Source organism: Apteryx mantelli, chromosome 3 (assembly GCF_036417845.1).
Source record: "Apteryx mantelli isolate bAptMan1 chromosome 3, bAptMan1.hap1, whole genome shotgun sequence".
Classification (NCBI taxonomy): Eukaryota; Metazoa; Chordata; class Aves; order Apterygiformes; family Apterygidae; genus Apteryx; species Apteryx mantelli.
Genome location: NC_089980.1, coordinates 57,805,366 through 57,826,954, shown reverse-complemented (window position 1 = coordinate 57,826,954; position 21,589 = coordinate 57,805,366). Strand labels below are relative to the sequence as shown.

At 39.6% G+C, this 21,589-nt stretch overlaps 1 protein-coding gene across 1 annotated transcript in view; it reads left to right on the top strand.

The window, feature by feature from the left end:
- Positions 1–21,589, top strand: part of PCNX2 (pecanex 2) — a 166,267-nt gene that overhangs the window by 142,698 nt on the left and 1,980 nt on the right. The window contains exons 27-33 of the mRNA XM_067293462.1: positions 935–1,168; positions 3,301–3,404; positions 12,003–12,147; positions 13,305–13,535; positions 13,886–14,160; positions 15,242–15,426; positions 19,510–19,958. Coding sequence (XP_067149563.1) covers positions 935–1,168; positions 3,301–3,404; positions 12,003–12,147; positions 13,305–13,535; positions 13,886–14,160; positions 15,242–15,426; positions 19,510–19,958 — 1,623 coding nt within the window. The remainder of the gene's footprint in view (positions 1–934; positions 1,169–3,300; positions 3,405–12,002; positions 12,148–13,304; positions 13,536–13,885; positions 14,161–15,241; positions 15,427–19,509; positions 19,959–21,589) is intronic.

The window sequence follows — 21,589 nt, the reverse complement described above, 5'->3', positions numbered from 1 at the left end:
TCCTTTGCAACACTGGAACATCTCCTTAAGTTTCATTCTCTTTTGAAAATACACTTTAAATTTAGTGCTTATAGCTATTCTGATTATTATTTTTATGGTTCCAGACCAGTTGGTTAGAAGAGCTTGAGCTCAGAAACCCAGGCACAGATATGAGTCTTGCCATTTTCTAGTGTTTCTGTATTTGATAAAAGTGCTCCTGCTGAGTGCTCATCCTCCTTTCGTGCTTTGAAAATAAAGTCAGTTGCATCAGTTATCAGCTTCCTAACCTTAAATATAATAGATACTCCATTCTTCTTCTTTACTGGCCTCATCAATGAATAACATCAAAAATATCATCAAAAATAGTGGTGCTACTAAATGCAGAGAGAAAACAGCAATTAAAACAGAGTTTTTCAGAGTTATCTTGTACTCACTGGTCGCTTCCCCCCTTAATAGTTAAATCATAATGAAAACGTTTCTGTTAAAGATTTGGGAAGGCTTTACGCCCAGAAAACAGGAAGACTGCATAGAAAAAAATATCCTTTTTTGACTGTGTGACCATTGACTGTTTTTTCAAAACATGCCTGAACTTTTATCAGCATCACCTTTGTGGGTAGACTCTAGAACTCCAGTTATATTCTCCAGTTAACGCATCTAAGTGCTGGAACACTATGTTCTTATCATTGTCTAGTGGTTTGTATTTTCTTACAGGGCAGCAATGTTTTTAAAAGTAAGACTTTCTTCTCTTTCTGTTTTCTGATATTTAGACATTAGTTATTTCTGTCATTCTAACTGAACAATCATATGAACCAATGATGCCAAGCAGCAAAAAATAGGAAAAATATGTACCGTTATGGGTAGTTAATATTGTCTTATTTGACATGTTCTCTTCTATGTAAAATATTTCTGTTTTAATCAGAGTACAGTGGCTAACACATGCACATTTTGTCAACAGAGTATAATATACTTTACAGCAAGTTCTCCCAAAATCCTTCACTGGATCAAAGATGAATCCATCCAAAAGATACTGCAGCCTTATGCAAAATGGCATTATATTGAACGTGACCTCACAATGTTTAATATTAACATAGATGAAGATTATGTTCCATGTCTCCAAGGAATAACAAGAGCTAGTTTCTGCACTGTTTATCTGGACTGGATTCAATACTGTGCTGCAAAAAGGGCGGAGGTAAGCTTTTGTTTTCTTATTAGTAGTGTTTTAATTCCCGGGATAGAAGTTAAATGGTGCATGGTTACACTTTTGGTTGCTCTGAATTAATACAAGAAATTTATTTTATTTAAGCTGTGAAATGTAACACAATAGGAAAGAGTGTGTTTTGTAGATGGAAAAAAAATTATAGAGACTATTGTTGCACAAAAAATGAGTTTTAATAAGGATTACTCTTTGGATACAGAGCCAATCCGTTATTGCGCCCGCCCTCCAGCACCATTAATTTCATCATCTCTAGAAAGCACAGATATAACAAGTGTTGGCAGAAGTGCTGCTGGAGCAGGTTGTGTTTGGGGAACGTCACCAGAGCAATTGTTCCTTTAGCGTTTGCCAACATTTGAGTACATCTGCCAAACATTCGCCATCGTTTGTGTACCTTTTCCAAACACTTGCCAATGCGTGGGTATAGTCTTCAACTGTAAGGGAAGTACATAACAAACTACCTGTTAGCATAGGTCACCTCTGAAAGCTCATAATTCAAATGTGGACTGTGCCACAAAACTGTGTGAAATTACCTTGCAGCTCTAGAAGGCCAAGGGCAAGTTTACAGCTACACATTCTTAGTGGTTTGAACCACTAAGATTACTGATGGTCAGGGATCATTCAATGGAAATGCACTCTTGTATTTCCATGGGATACTCTGAACAGCACAGGGGGAGAATACAGTTGCAAACAAGCATATTTCTTTGTTTTAATTCTCTCATTATTGCTGACAACTGAAAGAAATGACGAGTGTATCTTTCCTGGCTACTGTACGTGTTACTTGTGCATTTTTCATTCTGGATCACTGACTAAACATCCCATTTCCTGCCACTGGCCTTATTTGGAGTAATGTCACTGAATCTTAATGTTTCTTTTCCATTCTCGTTCCTTCTAATGTCTGTAAAACTGAATACCATTCCACCAGTTCCACTGCATATCACAACTTTGATTTTGTTTTCACTGAATAGTCTCCTGAGCCTTCATCACCATCTCTTCCTGCTGGGAATGTTTCATCTCTGTTCTTGCTCATCTCCATGTCTCAGCTCCCAAGTTCTGACACACAAAGAATTTCACGTTGCAAGGAAAATTACTGTTAAATGACACTTTTTCACTTGTTATGTGGCTGAGACTTTCAAATAGAATAATAGATTTAGGGAAGTCCAGAAGACTTGAAACTCATCAGAATTAAACTTGAAAGGACAAACCAATGCGTGCACTAGTGCATATGTGTGGGCACACACATATTTATATATATTTTTACATTATTTTCTTTTACCTCTATTTTTGTAATTCATTAAAAATGTAGATATTAAGTTCATGTAGGAGATGAGATGTAAAAAAGCTTCACAGTACACATAGCCCTGGAAATCAGTATATTTTATAGAAGCAGCTAAAATATCCATTATAATTGGCTTTAGTTTTAGAATCAAAGAGATCACCCATTGCATAGACTGAAATGATAATCTGCACACTCCTAAAGATTCACATTCATGGGGAGTTGTTTCAGTTTTTTCTCCTGCCTGACAGCAAGTTTTCTTGCAAAAATTTCAGTAAGAAATGGCACTCCTGAGCTGGTAAAGGTAAATGAAATGTTTTGACTGTTAAAAAGTGAGATCAGTGTCATCAGTGGTATCTAATTTAAGTATATATTGTTATTCACTAAAATTCAGTTCCCCCGAAGTTTTCTAAATAGACTGTTATTCTGAAATCTGTCTGTGGGGTTCGTATACCCCGTGTCTCATGAAAAGGGGTTCGGCTGCTTCTCTTTGCATTGCCTCTCAGCAATAAAGATTCTGCTCTGTTTTAGAGAGTCATATGTGGAAAACAAAAAAAAAACCAACAACCCCCCCACTCCCTTTAGATCTCCCCACCTCAGATTGAAATGTTCTATTTCTAGCCAGTGGGCAAAACAAGCTTGCATTTTGCAGAAAGCCTATGATTGTGGTGATCTTCTTGTTCTGTTTAATTGCAAAGAATGTTTATCTAGGTAGGGCCAGCTACACACAAATTTTACAAATGTTACCATTTACACATCTATTATAGTACTGCAATGCTTTTAAAGATGGTATTTGCATCTAGAATAACATGCTATACTTAAAATTTTGTAGCACCTGGACAGTGATGAGGATTCTCCCCTAGTAACGCTTTCCTTTGCCTTGTGTATCCTGGGTCGAAGAGCTTTGGGAACTGCAGCTCACAATATGGCCATCAGGTAATTCTAGGAATCCTTTTCCTCATCGTAAAAGATCTGTTTGTCAACTTTCACTTACTGTGGAATCTCAGCAGAACATTAGATCAAGGTGAAGTCTGTTTCCTCCATAAAATAATTTGTTCTCTGCCATTCCTGGTCATCTTCTGATTTGCATAGTAATTCGCATGGTAATTTCCATAATAACTAATACCAGACTTTATTTCATGTGGCAAAACAGAATCTTGCTCTGGAAAAAATGTATACATGTGGTTATTGCTTCTTTCAATCTAGTCTGGGCTGGGTACTGAAATGCTGATGTCCTCTAGGAGGAAAAGAAAATGCTAAGTAATCTGACAGCTGGTTAACTAAATAATAATAAATCCATACGTGGCCTGTATTACGCAGGGCTATATTCCATGTTCATTGTGGCACTTCATTCTGATGACCCAGGAAGGGAGAACCTTGCATCTCTTGAGACTGCAGTTTTGTCTGTTCTCTATCATCTTACTCATTCCTAGAAAATCTAGTTAGTTAAAATATCCTTGATTAAGTTTATTTCTGTATATGTTCTTCATCTGCCATTTTCATGAGGGGTTCTGATTTGTCTGGGTTTTATAAAGTACCTTTTAAGCTGTTCTAAGTGTTCAGCCTGAGCAATTAGAATTATTTTATAGATAAGGCATTTTATAAATAAAATAATTTTTACTTTAACAAAGTCTAACTTCTCACCTAATTTTAGATTTGTTTTAGAGGTATTTGAACTCCCTGTGTTCACAGGAGTTTAATAACAGAAGAAAAATTTATTAAATATGTCATCTCTAAATGACACTGCTGTTTTGGTACAAAACGATGAGTAAAGCTAGCTAGGTAGCCCGCTATCAACATGCTCCTTAGAGAGGATTTGTCTTATGATTAACAAAGAAAGACAGCATGAATGACTTTGAATGCATTTTTTTATTATAAGATAAATCAGTCCTTTAAATATTCATTCTAGCTCTGTTAGCTCTTATTTGAGAGGTTTGTAATGTCAGTTATTATATCTTCTTCTTTGAGTCAATCACTTGAAATGTTCATGGCCTGCATGGCTTATTTCTGAGAACTGCTTCTCTCCTCTTTCTTCAGTGGTTTTCTCCATCTCTCCTCTATTAGTTTTTGCATGTTCCCATTCTGTGTTAGTTTTATTCTGGGTTGAGTTTCCTCTCCCTTAATTTCTATGCTATGCTATGCTATAAACATGTGTCATGTTTAGTAAGTGATCAATATTTCTAAAATTGCCCTATTTTTTGATGAACCAAATTTTAGAGTTTGGGGACATAATAGAAAAGTTGATGTGCATTTATCATTTTTTTCAGAGAAAAGATTAAAGTGATTTTGATCTGTGTCTGCAGCAGATCTGTGACAGTGATGTTAGAAGCAGAGCTAAAAATATCACAAAAGCTTTCTAAAACTGTCATCATGCTGCATGTACTTTCCACAGGGTCGTAAAACCTTCATTATGATGCTTTGGCACTAGTACAGGTACAATAACAATGTCACCTATTTTTATTGGCTGACATGGTTAGTAGCTAGTGCAAAGACATAATATTATCAGAGACTTTCCAAAGCTTAACGTGGAAAGTATGACTGGTTAAGGATAATTATTTGCAAAGTCCTTTGTAAAGATTTTAATAATGATTGCAGGAGTCAGCTAAACCATGTCTTTTTTACACCTAAAAAATTACCAGTGAATCAGATGACTTTCTTTCTTTTGGTGAGTGGACACGCCGTACTTAAAATACTTTTACTGAGGAGAAAAGGTCTGTAGAAGGGAAAAAAATGGGGCAGTCATATGTATCGCACAGCTCCATCCCTGTTTTTCTGAGTCTGTTATATATAATCCTATATCTTTAATTAAGTTCTGGCTTTCTTTTTATTAAGAAAGTGCTCTAGGGCACTATTGAATCATAGTATATGAAAATGTACATTACGACATAAAAGGAATTGTATGGCAGCTTCTGTCAGTACCTTTTTCAGTGCTATCTCACAAAAGCTTTCCCTAGGAAAGTTTCACTGTGAAAACCTGTGAAACTCATCCACCTGATTGTTACCTTTAATAATTTCAACTCTTGGAAAGGTTTAAAAGCAGAAAAAAATAACAGGAATCTGAGTAGCACAATTCAAGGTATGGACTGGCCCAGCTACAAAACGTGAATTTAGTTTGGTGAAATATGTTTAGCTTTTGTCTTAAAGATTTTATTTGATATTGAGCATAGAGATAACTTGAAAACACAACATCAAAATAAAGAATGTCTGGCTATTATGTAGTCACTGACAAAAACAGTTTAGTAGAAATTAGTACCTAAGGAACAAAGTGGGTACATTTCCCTCCTGACATGAAGCCCATTATCAGCAAAACCCCCTCAAATTCATTCACTTCAGCCCAAAGAGCAGTTCTTGCCATACTTCTTGTTTACTGCTTCACACAGGTCACCACAAGTTATTTAAACACAAAGAAACAGTAAGTGAGCAAGCCTCGGATAGGACTGCGGTAGCACAGCACGCAAAGAGGAAGGAGACTTTTTCCAGCACCTGAAACAATGCTGAGGCCAGAAGGGGATGTTCACAAGGACTGACTTCAGGCGCTGAAGGCCTCCCTCCCCTCTCTATTTGGTGGAGAGAAAGTAGCTTCTGCAGAGAGTAATTTAGAGCATTATTGCTGGTCCTCACCCCCACCTCTCAGCTTGTTGCAGATCTGTATTCAGTCAAATTGGGAGAGAAGTACTTGGATCCCCAGAAGCTGGAGGAATCTGCTAAATCATTGCCTAGGTGATGCTTCACAGGCTTTTCCCATGAAGAGGTGTCACGGTGTTTTGGGGACCTTTCCGGGCTTCGTGGTTGTTGAAAACGGTTTGTTTTCTGCACAGCTGATGTTTGAACAGGCTGTGCCATGATCACCTGTGCGCGTCATGGGGATGTACTGCTCACGTGACTGTTGCATTGGCTCACTTCATAAGGTGTCAGGGCTCCTAACCCATGTTCTGTCCCACTCAAATGCTAGACTACAAAAGACTTAGATTACTTTGTTTGGCATTGAGAAATGACCTTGAAGTTCATCTTGGGACTTTCTATAAATTCTGACTGTGATTCTTGCCTTCACAAATTTGTGAAAAATTTGAGACGTAATGGGCAAGTAGGTGGCGTAGTTTTATCCTCCTCACACTTATTTCTAGAAAATGTTTCAGATATGCCCAATGTGAGTAAAGTAGCCAAGAATTTGTGCTCTCTGGTCCGTGCTTTGTTCTCTGGGGTAACTGTGCAGGTAGTAGGAAACTTCCTCTGGACTAAGTCTAGTCCTCACTGTGTCTTGAGGAGTGACAGTCATCCAACTGCTTCACAAAAATAGTAATGCAAAAGTATCATTGCATTGAGCTGTGCACTACAGAATTGAGATTGAAGTTTACATTGTGTATGTAAACTATCAATTTGCACTCATTTACACATGATTTTGTCTAATCAATTAATCAGTAAATGTCACTGTGTAAACCAAGATTTTAAATGCTCTTATATAAAGTATGTAAATAATTATTCAGCGTACCTGTTCATGTAAATGTCAGTACAAACCCAACATTAACACTAGATTACACAATAAATGCATTCATTAAGGCAGAACATTGCTATGCAAATCACATGCGCTTTTAAACTGTCATTAGGAAGCATCATGTACAAAATGCAATTTGAAGAATGACATGACATTACCATTCATTTATTCAAATGTGAGTGATATGTTTCAGTATGCATTTGTAAAAACTGGTTAATAATCCTATTCAGCGACAAGATCTGCTAATAAATAAATATTTAATATACATTTCAAATTTGGAAAAATATAAAAACAAAGCATCTCCAAGTGTCATGCACTGGAGCACAGGAGAGGTTCGGAAAGCCAAGCCGAGTTGTTCTTGAAGCCAAGATTTAGAAACAAACAGCGACATCTTCTACATTGGAGAAAACGAGAAAGCAGATACCTCTGGTGTTAACCAGCTTGCATTCCTGGGTCCCCTCAGTTCCCTCTGGACTGTATTACTCAGCATGGACAGAGGGTCACTTTAAAAAGAGAATTTCTCTGCCTGGAGGAGTCCCTGCTGGTGGCAAAGCCAGTGGCCACAGCTGGCCTAACGTGCCTCCTCCCTGCCTGCCAGGTGTCCCGCGCTTCACTGCCCAGCATCCAGGGGAAGAGTGGGGGCACCGCAGGAGGCTCCCCAATGCCTTTGCTGCTGCTGTGCCGCTGGCGAGGGTTAGAGCAGACAGGGCAGCGTTAGGTGGGCTGGAGCTGAGCAGAGCAGAACCAGGGGAGAAAAGTTTGACCCTTCTCTCACAAACACTATCATCTAAAATATCCAATTTAAAGGGACTGCAACTGAAGATATTTCTTTGAGGTGAGCTGAGACATACAGATCATTATCAGCTGACAGGCATGCATGTCTCTTTATTACTTAAATAAATCTACAGTTAATATTAGGATAGGTCTATAAACTGCACAGATACTGAGGATGGGTTTTAGTGTGGAAAATACACACAGATATATTTACCAGCTCATTAATCTTCATCAGTCTGTGCTGTTTTCAGATTTGCCTCAGATGCTTTTACTTTCAGTTTTTCAAACAATGTAAGGTGTGAAATAAGAGGGAGTATTTACTTTAGCTTTATTGCCCTCCCCCTGGTATTTGTGGTGCGACTTAATCCCCTCCTTTCTGCTCATTTGAGGGGCAGAAGGTTCTGTGTATCTACTAATACTGTTCTAAAATAGCTCGCAGTTGTGATAGAAGGTTTTTAAGGTTCTTAGTTCAGAGGCTTAGAAATGTTTCCAGTAGTTCCTAGTAGTTATGTCTCTTCCTGATTAATGTAATTTTTTTGGTATCTGTGTTTACCTTAATTAGTTTTAAAAATCACAGAATCACAGAATCACTGAGGTTGGAAGGGACCTCTGGAGATCATCTAGTCCAACCCCCCTGCTCAAGCAGGGTCACCTAGAGCACATTGCACAGGATTGCATCCAGTCGCATTTTGAATATCTCCAGAGAAGGAGACTCCACCACCTCTCGGGGCAACCTGTTCCAGTGCTCTGTCACCCTCACAGTGAAAAAGTTTTTCCTCATGTTAAGATGGAATTGTCTGTGTTTCAGTTTGTGCCCGTTGCCTCGCGTCCTGTCGCTCGTCACCACTGAAAAGAGTCTGGCCCCATCCTCTCGACACCCTCCCTTCAGATACTTGTACACATTGATAAGATCTCCTCTCAGCCTTCTCTTCTCCAAGCTAAACAGGCCCAGCTCTCTCAGCCTTTCCTCATAAGAGAGATGCTCCAGTCCCCTAATCATCTTTGTGGCCCTTCGCTGGACTTGCTCCAGTAGTGCCACATCCCTCTTGTACTGGGGAGCCCAGAACTGGACGCAGTACTCCAGATGTGGCCTCACCAGGGCTGAGTAGAGGGGGAGGATCACCTCCCTCGACCTGCTGGCAACACTCTTTCTGATGCAGCCCAGGATACCATTGGCTTTCTTGGCCACAAGGGCACATTGCTGCCTCATACTTAACTTGGTGTCCACCAGCACTCCCAGGTCCTTCTCAGCAGAGCTGCTTTCCAGCAGGTCAACCCCCAACCTGTACTGCTGCATGGGGTTATTCCTCCCCAGGTGCAGGACCCTGCACTTCCCTTTGTTGAATTTCATGAGGTTCCTCTCTGCCCACCTCTCCAGCCTGTCCAAGTCTCTTTGAATGGCAGCACAGCCCTCTGGCGTATCGGCCACTCCTCCCAGTTTTGTATCGTCAGCAAACTTGCTGAGGGTGCACTCTGTGCCTTCATCCAGGTCATTGATGAAGAAGTTGAACAAGAAAAATAATTGGAACGAGCTTGTAACTACAGCAGATTTCTAATAGAGGTATGTTAAAACTGGGCAAAGAAAGTAGCAACAACCTTGAGTCAGCCCAGAGATCAAAGCATATGACTTATAGCTTCCTTGTAATCTCATTTGAGTCTTCAGCAGAGAACATAATGAGAACAATACCAACAGCTGCATTTTATGTGGATTAGGGTTGCATGTTACAGAAGAGTTGAGATAGTGTCACATTATAGGTAGGATGTACCCAAAAGCCTCATTATGACTGGCAGAATAAAAAATTTACATTGTTTCGTGAATACTACAATCTCCTCCAGATCTCTCTGGTGGAAAATACAATATATAAAATAATTGACTCTCAGCCTCCCACCATTTCTGCAAACACTGCTTTGCTCCTTCTAGCACTCACATTTGTTCTTGAAAATGATGGTTAGGGAACTTATTATGCAGAGGGATGAGAGATTGATGGGTCTTTCCAAACTAAGCACAGCGAGAGCTATAAGCGCTTCCCTCCACTCCTTCTGTTGATGCTTACCTGCGGTTTGCTTTGGCTGTCCCAGCCCTGGCCTTGCTTTCAGCAGATACTGCTGTTCACAGCAGCCTGTTTAGCATGTGCTGATGCCTGTGAGACCCTTTGATGTGAATGCAAACTCTTCGTCTGCTGTGGTGTTCAGATATGGCTCTGAAAGCCTCTAATGATGTAAAAAAACAGTTCCTTCTCCTGCCTACTCCCAGCCAACTTTTCATAGCAAATGCAGTGGGTCTTACTTGGGGAAAAACTATACCACAAAATCATCATTAGGTGTAGAGTTCAGGGTCATTTTTTTCAGTTTCATCCTGGAAAGAATATTTAGGTATAGAATCAGTTTTTGCAGGCAAGGATTCAGCTGAGTATGTTGGATGTTCAGTCAAATGGGTGGGTGGGTGAAAGGACCCTGCAGATTTCCAGCCAGTTTCAAGGAGATGATATTCACGTATTTCACCGTAGAGGCTGCACCCACAATTTTTTTTTTCTACCTGCTTTATTCTGGGGCTTTCCTAGCTATTAGGCAGGATTTGGGTATATTATTATTTTCGAATCTCTGGAGATGATTGATTAAAAGTCAGCCCAGATCAGGACCCATTCCTTGAAGGCACATAACAACTCCCACTGAAATCAGTGCTTGAATGTTTTGAAGATTTCAGTTCAAAGTGCCTATCTCACATAAGCATGTTTTAATGTGCAACTCAGTATATACTAATAAATGCAAACAAGTTAAGAATTCACAAGAGCTTCTCTGTACTCATCGCGTTCCCAGCAGTGACAGTAAGCCCTGCCTTACTGACTGGCCTTAGTCACACTGATTACTTGATTTGTATTACATGGTGCTTTTAAAGAGAAAATCAGTATCCAGCTGTTTTTCTGGTAACAATATATATATCTTTTTATTATAATTTGTAAAACATGCTACCCACCAAGGGCAAAATTAGAATGTGTTTGAGCTGAAAATAGGCCAAGCAGTTTCCTAATCTCTCTTTTCCTTCTCTTGGAGAAGAAAAAAAAATTAAAAGATTTTTTCTTCTCCTAAAATAATTAAGAAAGCTCAGTTAAGTAGAAAGAGTATGCATTCTCTGGAGAAAGCCTGAATGGTAATGAAAATCTCTAACATCTTAATGCCTTTTCTCCTCAGAGCCTTTAAAACCTAAAAAATCAGCTCTTGTAAGAGCGAGTAAAATCTTGGCAGGTAGATTAAACCATGTCCTGTGGGTTTGTAAGAGATGCCCGGTTTAAACAGATGGTTCTGTTTTCCTCAATTTCAAGATCACTTCTTCAGAACGGCATTAGGACTGCAGTCCTACTATAAACATTATGTAAGTGGCTGTCGTGAAGCTGTGGCAAGCTCATGATTCATGGGTAAAACCGGAGCTGAATGCTAGCTGTTTTTCCCTTCACAAAGCTCTTGTGCAACCGTTTTCTTACAGCTACTTGATTTTCCCCTTTTACATCTTGCTTAAATCTCAAGTCCAGGCAAACCCTCATTCAAGGTCAGGCAGCACTGGTTACATGTAGTTTCTTATATTAGAAAACAAAGAAAAACACCCCCCCTGCTTTGGTTTAAGGTTCATTGTTTCAGTCTGAAATGCCTACAGTTTATTTCATGCTCTTGCCTGGTTTGTTGAACGGCTTATGAAACTTTGTGTTCTTTTCAGTACGTCTGGTTTAATGTTCAAGTCTGGTTTTGAGTTTCATGACAAAGTCGCAGACTTTGCTGAAAATATTTTTTACAGCTGTTTTTTTCCTTTTTTTTTTTTCACCTTGCAAGCAGAGCTGCGAACACTAACAGTGCTGCTCAATAAATATTCAAGTCAGGGGCCGGAGGGGACCTGGATAAATACTGCAGCCCAGCTGCCATTCCTCGGCCCAACCTCAGAGATGCAGCACCCTGATCCCCACAAAACCCTTGGTAGCAGTGATCCACCCACCTGTACGACTTATGCTGCAGGTGCCACATTCATTTCATGGCCAATCATTTACAACGCAAGCAGAAGGAAAAACATTTACCACAAGGAAAGGATTTTCATTAGAAAAAATTGCTTTATTTCCACTGCAAGAATCTGCAGCCAGCAGACCCCTGGCAGCACCGTGCTCCATTCTCGGCTCCGCGAGGGCACTGGCGACCTGCGTGTGCCGCTCAGCACGTGGCTGACAGCTTGCAGGGACGTGGGTTAGTGTGACATTTGGGGAATAATTACTGTTTTTCTCTTACAGTTTAGATTCTTTTCTTTATGGCCTCCATGCACTGTTCAAAGGAGACTTTCGAATAACAGCCAAAGATGAGTGGGTCTTTGCAGACATGGATCTACTGCACAAGGTTGTTGCCCCAGCAATCAGAATGTCTCTGAAGCTGCATCAGGTGGGTTTTTTTTAATTACTTTTACTATTGCATTTGTTTTCCTAAGTAAATATTGGAAACCTCAGAACCTGTCCGAAGAAGAAATGGGAGGGAAATGCAAAGTGCTGTTGCTTTATTCTGAGAAACTTCCTTAATGGAAATGGGAAAGTTCAGCAATTGCTTAGCTTACGTTCTTTCACTTATACTCTTTTCGTACCCCTTAGCTCCCCATTTAAAAATAATTTATATTCCAGGCCTTGACCCAGTATTTTTCATAAAAACAAAACTGCCAGTCATGTCATGTTTTATTTGCATAGATATTATAAAGATGGTTTCTAGATTGAAAATAGTTATATTCATTAGACTAATCTTATTGCTAATTTATCAATCATTTTATGATGGGCAATACACGTGTAATGCTATTCCGTATACTAAAAGACACAGTTGAGAGGAATACTTGTTTGAAGGGCTTGTGTCACAGCTGTTTGAGTATGTCATGCTGTTTCTAGACCTGTTTTGTTTTCAGCTGTAAAAGTCTGGCACACCTCCATTGAAGTCACTCCAGTTCCTCCAGGTCAACTCTTGTATGGCTTGGAGTTGATCTTGCTCTTGCTCTGTGCTGCACATTATCTAATACCATACATTTTCATAATGTATGACATATTGGTAATTGCTCTGTAGTGGAACTGAAATGGAACAGCAGTGAATTAATATAAGAGAATTTGACAAAATAGTTTTATGAATGTTATCACTGGCACTGTTGCTGTGTGGCAGATAAAGAAGTCACACAATGTTGTGATATCTGCTGATGGATTCCCAGTCTGTGTTCTTGTTGCTGTTTTTTCATGAATAAAAATAAGGATTTCCACATGAACTGTAGAATGTCCCGGGTAATTCTGATCTCCCTCCAGCTTACCCAGAAGCTCCTCTGATTTCCCACATTACAAAAAGAGAGTGGCTAAATGTCATTCTCTGAGTGTGCTTGTCCAGTAGAGAGGTAAGATCAAGTTAAAACCTGATACAAAAAATTGTAGATACAAAATTGTATCTCTCTGTATTACCAAGAAATTAATTGTTCTACCTCCCCCAACAAACACTGTAGAGAATGTTAAGTCATTTTGGGGACCAGTTTACACAAAGATGCCTGACCATTCTAATACTTCTTCATTTACTACCAGGACCAGTTCACCTGCCCAGATGAGTATGAGGACCCAGCAGTTTTATATGAAGCAATCCAATCTTTTGAGGAAAAGGTGGTGATTTGTCATGAAGGGGACCCGGCCTGGCGCAGTGCTGTACTCTCCAACAGAGAAGAGCTGCTAACCCTGAGACACGTGGTAGATGAAGGAGCAGATGAATATAAAGTTATCATGCTCCACAAAAGCTACTTGAGCTTCAAGGTTATCAAGGTACCTATGCCACCTTTCTAATATTCCAGTAATGTAGGGCTGTAGTTACAGATATTATTTCTCAATAAACTGGCCAAAAGGAGGAGGTTGATTATAGTAATCAGAGTAGCGACTGGAGGCCAGAAGTGGAGCTCTGTTCAGTTCACTTCCATTTCGCACCCTTAAGTTGCATATCAGAAATAACATTCGAGGCTTAACCAGGGAGTAGTTGGAAAGGTTCATGAAAGCTGCTGGTACAAAGACATGACGTGCATGCACATGGATACTGCCATCCTACCTATATCACATAGTTCTGTATCTTTAGTAGCATATGTTTTCACATGATCCAAACTTTTCTTACCTAACTGTAGGTGAACAAGGAGTGTGTCAGAGGGCTTTGGGCTGGACAGCAGCAGGAACTGATTTTCTTACGCAATCGTAACCCGGAAAGAGGAAGCATCCAGAATAATAAACAGGTCTTGCGGAACTTAATTAATTCTTCATGTGATCAGCCACTGGGATATCCAATGTACGTTTCCCCTTTAACCACCTCGTACCTTGGAACACACAGCCAACTGAGGAACATTTGGGGGGGACCTGTCAGTCTGGACAACATTAAAAAGTGGTTCAGATCCAAATGGTTAAGGTAGGTGTTAAATTTTGGTCATGATATGCAGGACAGAGACCGTACAGTCTTAGTTCCACTGTATTTTCTGTTAAAAAAAGTAATTCCATACTGTTACCAATGAATAAAAAAAAATTGCAACCAATGCAATATATATATACTTTTTATTTATAATATAAATAAAATAAAAGCAAAATAAAAGCCTTACATATGTGGCAGAGAGCAAATTCATTAACTCATTAATGGCATTTAAGTAGAGCTTTCTGTGTGTTAGACATGCGTCATTATCAAATCACTTAGCACAACAGACATTTCCCTTTTTAAGGAGAATTTTACTGCTTATTCCTTGTAAATAAGGGTATCTTTTGTATAACTGACATTTCAGAACATGAGTAAAGGTTTTGGTGGGGCATGCTTCAAAGCTTTGGCAGTTTAGATTATCAGGCCCAAATCATTGTTCCTGACCAAAACACATCTAAAAATGCACTTACTAGTGCCTGGCTCCCCTGGGTATGCTCCATCAGTATCTGATACTTTCCACCTCTCATTCTTATGGGCACTTTTCATACAGCAGTAACTCATTCTGGCTCATTCCCCCCTACCTGCACCTGCCCTATTGCTACTGTGACTGTTGAAGAGAGACAGGGGACAGTTCAGTGGCAGCCAGCTTGCACACTAAGATGTATGCTAAAATATGAAGATACCTGAGTGTTTAATGTGTTGCTTTCCCCGTATGCAGTTCATTCCCAGACCTCTTGGGAATGAACTGCTTGGTTACCTCATGTGGAAGCTGATCTTTAGAAACCCAGTTTGACATTAGATGAAGTGTGCTAAGGTCTTGCAGGGCTTAAGCCACTTAACACAGAGAAGGAATGATTTGGGTAGGATCACAATACAATTTTGTCCCAGCTAAGCTTACCATGCTGTCATCTTCGTGATCCCATAAAATGTCAAAAGACCTGCAGTGGCATGAGAAAGTCAAACATTTCTGACTTTCAGAAAAGTACAAGTCAGACATTTCTATTCTGAGGAGACCTATCACTGGAGGCACAAATTCTCATGCATAATAAATAGCCAACCATGTGTTTGTTCCTGCACACAGAATGCGGAAGGACTGTCATGCAGCTCACCACGACAGAGGTAACGCTGAAGAGGTGGATAGCAGAGGCGGGTCTTCGTCCGGCAGCAATTCCACAGGTAATTCAAGCCAGAGCAATAGCTCGCAGCACACCAGAAACGGAACACCTCAGTTGCAGGCTGCATCGCAGGAGGTCCACCAGCATGCAGGTATTTACACAATTTACTTGGCTTTCTTTATAGTCTTGTCACTAACAATGGCAGAATGAGAAACAGAGATGGGAAGGAGTCTACATGTGTGATGCAGAGCGCCTCTAACACAATGAACCTCTGCTTACTGTTGAGTGTTGACTGGGAATAGCAGAACTGAAACTATGCAAAAGCCTTAATTATCTTAGAAGGACTACAACAATTTACTTGAGGAATTGGCTTGGCTGTTCATCAGTGTATGTGGAGAATAAATAGAAAATAACTCATTGAATCTATACAGCAATTATCAGAAAAAAAATTAAATGTTGTCATGTTGTCAGTCTGTCAGTTAACAGCTGAACGCTCTTCTTATATTACATTATGGGTCTAAAATTACTTCAAATGTAGTTACAAGATAGAACTACTGAACTTTACATTGGAAATATATGTTAAGTTTGCTAGTGGATCACCATAAGACTTATCACTAAGGGATTAGGATTTGTTGAAAGTTAAGTGGCTTTACGTTACGGTTGTGGTATTATTGTATACATTAAAGCACAGAACTAGAGGGGTATGATACTTCCTTGTTTCCTGTTAGATCGTTTTGACCTATCATTAAAAATAATGGACAGGACTGGAGAAAATCTTGCCATGAATATAAATCACATTATAAGAATAAAATAACTGCTGCTTTTAATTGAGTCTAGCTTTCGAGGAATTCCCATGTGCATACTCATAATTTGACATTGCAGTAATCAAAATGGCAAACTTAATTGTAAAATAATAAACCTGAGCATCCCATACAATAATGAAAGTTAATTGTGAATTGTTTAAAAGAATGCATTGGATGCCTAAAAAAACCCACAATCAAGAGAGAAGGTCACACTTAGTTAAGAAAAAGCAACCTGACTTTGAGATAAAATGAAGAAATGCACAACAAATGCAAGGATGTGGAAAACAGCAAATGTAAATCAGCATTCGGCTCTGAGAGACAATTGATAGAGAAAGGGAAAGGAACAAGGAGAAATTTCCAGCTAGCAGCATTAGGGACAGTAAGATGAAAGTGATTTTGTTGCTATTTATTTTTTAAGAATATTAGAAACAGAAATCATAACAATAGTCCTGATCCATCACTATATAAAAAGGTAGAATTGTTGATAAGGTAGAAATGAGAAAAGAACACATCTGTTTTGTATTTGGGGAAAAATCCAGATGATACAGTTTTAGCATCTGATGATGAAATAGTTCTTTCCATCCTAACAGCTACAAAGAACATTAAAGAGCAGCTATCAAAGCTATATGCTTAATTGAGCAAATCCAAATAACTCTCATGCAAGAATGTTTTTAAAAGAGCTGTTTAAAAAGCTCTGTTTGATCTTCAGTATCAGACCACTAAGGCAATACCAGAGGACAGGGAAAAACTTACACTATGCCAGTTTTAACAAAAAGAATGAACAGGGTGACCTGAGTAATATACATCTGTCAATTTGATGTTGGTTTAGGAAACTGTTGGCCTATTATGCACAGTCCTAATGCCCTAATTTAAGAAGGATATTGCTAATTTTTAAAGAGTTCAAAGAAGAGTCACAAAAATGATCAAAGATCTGGAAAATATGTCCTGGGCACCAAAAGCTGACCGAGATAGTTGGTTCTAGTAGATTTAGATATAACAAAGCTAAGCAAATTCAGATGTGAAATCAAGTGCGCATTTTTAACAGTGAGGGTAAAAACCAGTGAAACAAGTGGCTAAGGGTTAAGATGGATTCTCCATGACTGGAAATGTTGGCTGCATTTCTTAAAAATAATAGAACTTCCTGGAATTAATTCCTGTATGGTATTATTAATTAGTACTATCGCCCATGTTATATAGCATGGCAGACTAGATGATCACAGTCATCCCTTCTAGACTCATAATCTAAGAATCAAGTGCATTTAATATTTTCATATTTCATATTTCATTTTGCAGCCTGGTGCCACTGAGTCTGCAAAATGCAATTAAAGTCATATATAAAAATGCAACCAAAATCAGAAGCATTGGAAATGTGTGAGGTTCACCCCCAAATTGTCCTTATTTCATGATGCAGTTTATAGAACAGGCTTTGTTTCCTAAGTATTTTCAGGGACAGAGTTATTTATGTGTAGATATGGGTGGTCTCCTATCCAGTGCTCTAACCACTGCATTTGGGATGAATATAGAATACTTTTGGACAGCGGTCAGCTTGGCAGTTTAAATCACGAACAGATGTTTGGCCACGATAGCCCTTGAACAAACTAACACTCACAGCCCCTCCGTTCTTAATTCCAATCTGCTCTTCTTATTTCAAATGGTAACATATTAAAATAACCATCAGACCTAGAAACCAAAGCACTTAACCAAAACCCCAGAGTCTGAACAAACTGAATCTCTGGGGAGGTCAGAATTGCAAATGGATGCCAGTGTGGTGGCCAGGCCTGACTCTGATTACAGCACGTGCCCTCCCTACTCGCTGGGTTTAAAGTGCAGAGTATGCTTGTGAAGCAGCATGCAGCAGCAATGTCCTGTTGCTCTCAGATAGAGATCTTGGGGCTCTTATTACAGGGGATGCTGCTTTGCATGCCATCTTAAGAAAATTACTTTTTATTGTCCTGAGTATAAAAGTAGAAATAATGATATATTGTAAATGGGGTGGAAAAGTGTCCAGTGCTTGCCAAACCAATCAGATTTTATTCCAGCTAAGCAGCTCCAGTGAGGTTATGGACCAACTCTGCCATCTGACTCTGTGCAAAGTTACCTAAATCCTCTTTGCTTCAGCATTTGCAAAATGGGGCTAATGATACCAGCCTCTGGAAAGTAGATGGGTGGATGTAAAACAGTATGTTTCAGTTATATAATGTAAACAGTTTGGATATGAAATCCTACATTACTGGAATTCTCATGAATTCAGCAAGCAATCGTATTTCTAGAAGACAGTGTGAGCTTTCTATTGCTTTATGTCTGCAAAATCTCAGTATCTGGAGGAGTTTCAGTGTTTCCCTCCCCTCCATAGTTCAGGTATTGGGAAAAATGAAAGGAAAAAAAAAATGCCAACAACCTGGGAATGCCTGCCAGCAAAACTTGTTTCTGCACTGATGGGTCTCAACAGATTTTTCTGGTATCAACTCTCTGCCCCACAGCTAGGAAATCAAAATGCCAGCTTGTGTTAATGTCTGGGGTTTCCTGGAAAGCAAAAAGCTAGGCAGGCACTCACATGACTGGGTATTTGCTGAACGTGCCAGCCTGCTGCATGTGATTTGCAGAGTGACTGGGTGCAAGCAGGTACTTGGTAGTTTCACTGGCTAAGTTGATTTATTTTTCATTCTATATCTATATAACTAGGCAAGCATAAGAAAGACAGAAATGGGTTGTTTGAATGACATAAGGTGTTGATGTAAACGTGTTTATGTGGGTCTCATTTAGACCTCTCATAGATTGCCTGAAGTAGATGTGGCATCTGTGTTATACTGTAAGCATCATCTCACTCTTAGAACTCAGTTCCACTATTAGTCTAAAAAACTTTCAATGATGTGGCTTGAATTCTGTGGTGTCCACTTGGCTGAAGTCTCAAATTCCAAATTCCAGTATGCAGGAATAATTCTTTTTGATGTGGTTTTGTTTTAATTTACAGACTTTTGTTTTATTTTTGCAATTAAGTTATACCAAGCCATTTAAAGTGAATATTCAGCATCGCCTAAGTTAGTGATGTTGTCAAGGAGGAGTAGAGTTACAGCAATACTATGCTCAGTCATTCAACAGGCAGGTTAAAATGTGCTTGGCAGAATAGGTGTGAGCCTGTGATGAGAATAGTTTCCCTGGGTTCTCCTCTCATCCCCTCTCTTATGACCCAGTGCAGAACCACTGGATCTATTCTGACCAAAGGCCAGAACCATTGTAGTGGAAAAAACAGATTAATAGGTTAACAGGTTAAGCAATTTCTAATTTTTGTGGTTCTGGTAATGCTGACAAAATGTCACTTGGTTCTTGGCCAAATAGTGACACATATGCACTGGACAAGGTCAACAGCATGGACTTCATCAGGATGCCACTGAAGAGAGCACTTAAATATATTAATTATTTCTCTTTTAAAGGCAGGAGAAAACTCAGGAGTCAGTCTGTCCAGGCACACACTGCTTTAAACCAAAGGCCCCCTGTTTCAAGTCACTCCGGACCAATCGTAGAAAGCCGCCAGCCTTTCATCCAAACATCTACATCTGCCCACGAAATTGCCCAAAGGCTTTCTAGTAGTCAGCTGTCACTCCACAACTCGGCAACATCTGTGTTTTCTCAATCCCCTGCTGTTCCTGTTGCTGGCCAGCTGACTGTGCAGGACCAAGCTGCAGCAATGCTTAGGTCCAGTCTGGCCTCTTCCACCAGCTCAACTCTCAGCCTGCTGTTTGGCAAGAGAAGTTTTTCAAGCGCTTTGGTGATTTCTGGGCTCTCAGCTGCAGACGGAGGTAACACCAGTGACACTCAGTCATCCAGCAGCATGAATATTGCCATGGGTCCATCTGCCAGAGCAGCGAGTCAAGCAGCTCGGGTAAGGCTGAACTATAAGTAGCAGTACTAACCATGAGCTACTGTGCTGCCCTCGTATCAGGTCTTTGAACCGTCTTCACCACTGTTTCGTTTCTTCCTTCTCACTGGTCAGAAAATAGTCATTCCTTTTCTAAAACAATATCAGGATTTTGGTACTTGTTTTGGATTTTGCATCACAATGAAAATGAGACTGTTCACTATTTGTGTGTGTATGAGAGAGCGTGAGAGAGGTGTATTCATAAATAAATGACAGACTGGCTGTTAAGCATGCACCTGAGCTGGCAAACCCTCTTCATTTTACTTAGATCAGGACCTTAAGTTTCCAAATTTTATGCAGCCCAGCTGATGAGTACCACCATCAGCAGACTAAATAGTCTCTTTCTTGCTTGCCTACCCAGGAATTAATTATTTGTACAAAGAATGGCTCCCACTGAACAATGCAGTTGTCTTCTCTCTCTCTCTGACCAGAAATTTGATCCAGGACCTGAAAGCCTTGTTGTTGAAAGGGTTACTCAAAGGAAGTCTTTAGGAAACACTTCCAAAAGGAAATGAAAAAGTCTTTAAGGAAACCTGCATGCTTTATGAATCAGCATTTTCTAACAGAAAAATATTGCACAAAAATTTCCAGCCTACTTCCCAGTAGGCTTCCAGTTCTACTCCCATTTTCCCTGGAAAACTCAGCACACATAGTAGTGTTATTGTTTTATTGCCTGCTTAGCTGTATTTATTTAACTTTGGTTATGATCAGTTGCTTTCCTGAATTTTGAAACTTTCACCTCGACACTACAGAGCAGTAACATAAGAAAGCAGTCATTAGAGAAAAAGGGTGGCTGCAATTAGAGCCTGAGTTACAACGTAACTACGACTTTCACATTTGGCCTAGCAAAATGGAAATCAAATGATCAGCAGGGCAAAACCGTGGAGATGGGAAATCCAAAACACTTTTCTGCTAATATGTTTCTGAACTGTGTATAACTTAAGTCTCAAAAAATTGTCCAACCTCAAGTGAAAAAAGCTCCTTAGCCTGTGTATATTTTGCTTTCAGCCCCAAAAGTATCATGTACAGTACAGTCCACTGAAGATGAGTTTGCCATTAACTTCAACAAAAGTTGACTGAAAATTACTCATCTGGGCCCAGTTCTACTCTAATGAGCATTAATGATACTTCTACATATACAGCTGAACACATGAGATGTCACAGCATAATTCCAGTTCTCAAGAGTTTGCAGTCTAATTTGCAAGAATTCAGCCAGTTTGCAATATAGGGTAGTAATGGTGGGATTCACCTCATCTAACTTTAAGCCATCTAAAATTTTGGAATGAAGTCTCAGTAGGTTGTCGGTGTGGCCTTTGTGCTCACTGGAGAGGACAATTCAGTTCATCTTTACAGCTGTCAGGAGGAAAGCTTCCTCTGAAAGACTTGTCTCTCTCTGCCAATGACTGATGACCTAGATGATATGCTTAGACTAACATGGTCACATTTAGATGAGGCAAGTCCTGGCCAAAGTAACTGCTCAGAGTCCAGGTGCATATTTGTTTGAGAGTGGTAAGAAGGAAGCATTATATTTAAGCTGCATGCTTCTGGAAAGCTTATATAGAAATGGACTTCTTACAGTCGGGTAACACTGAATG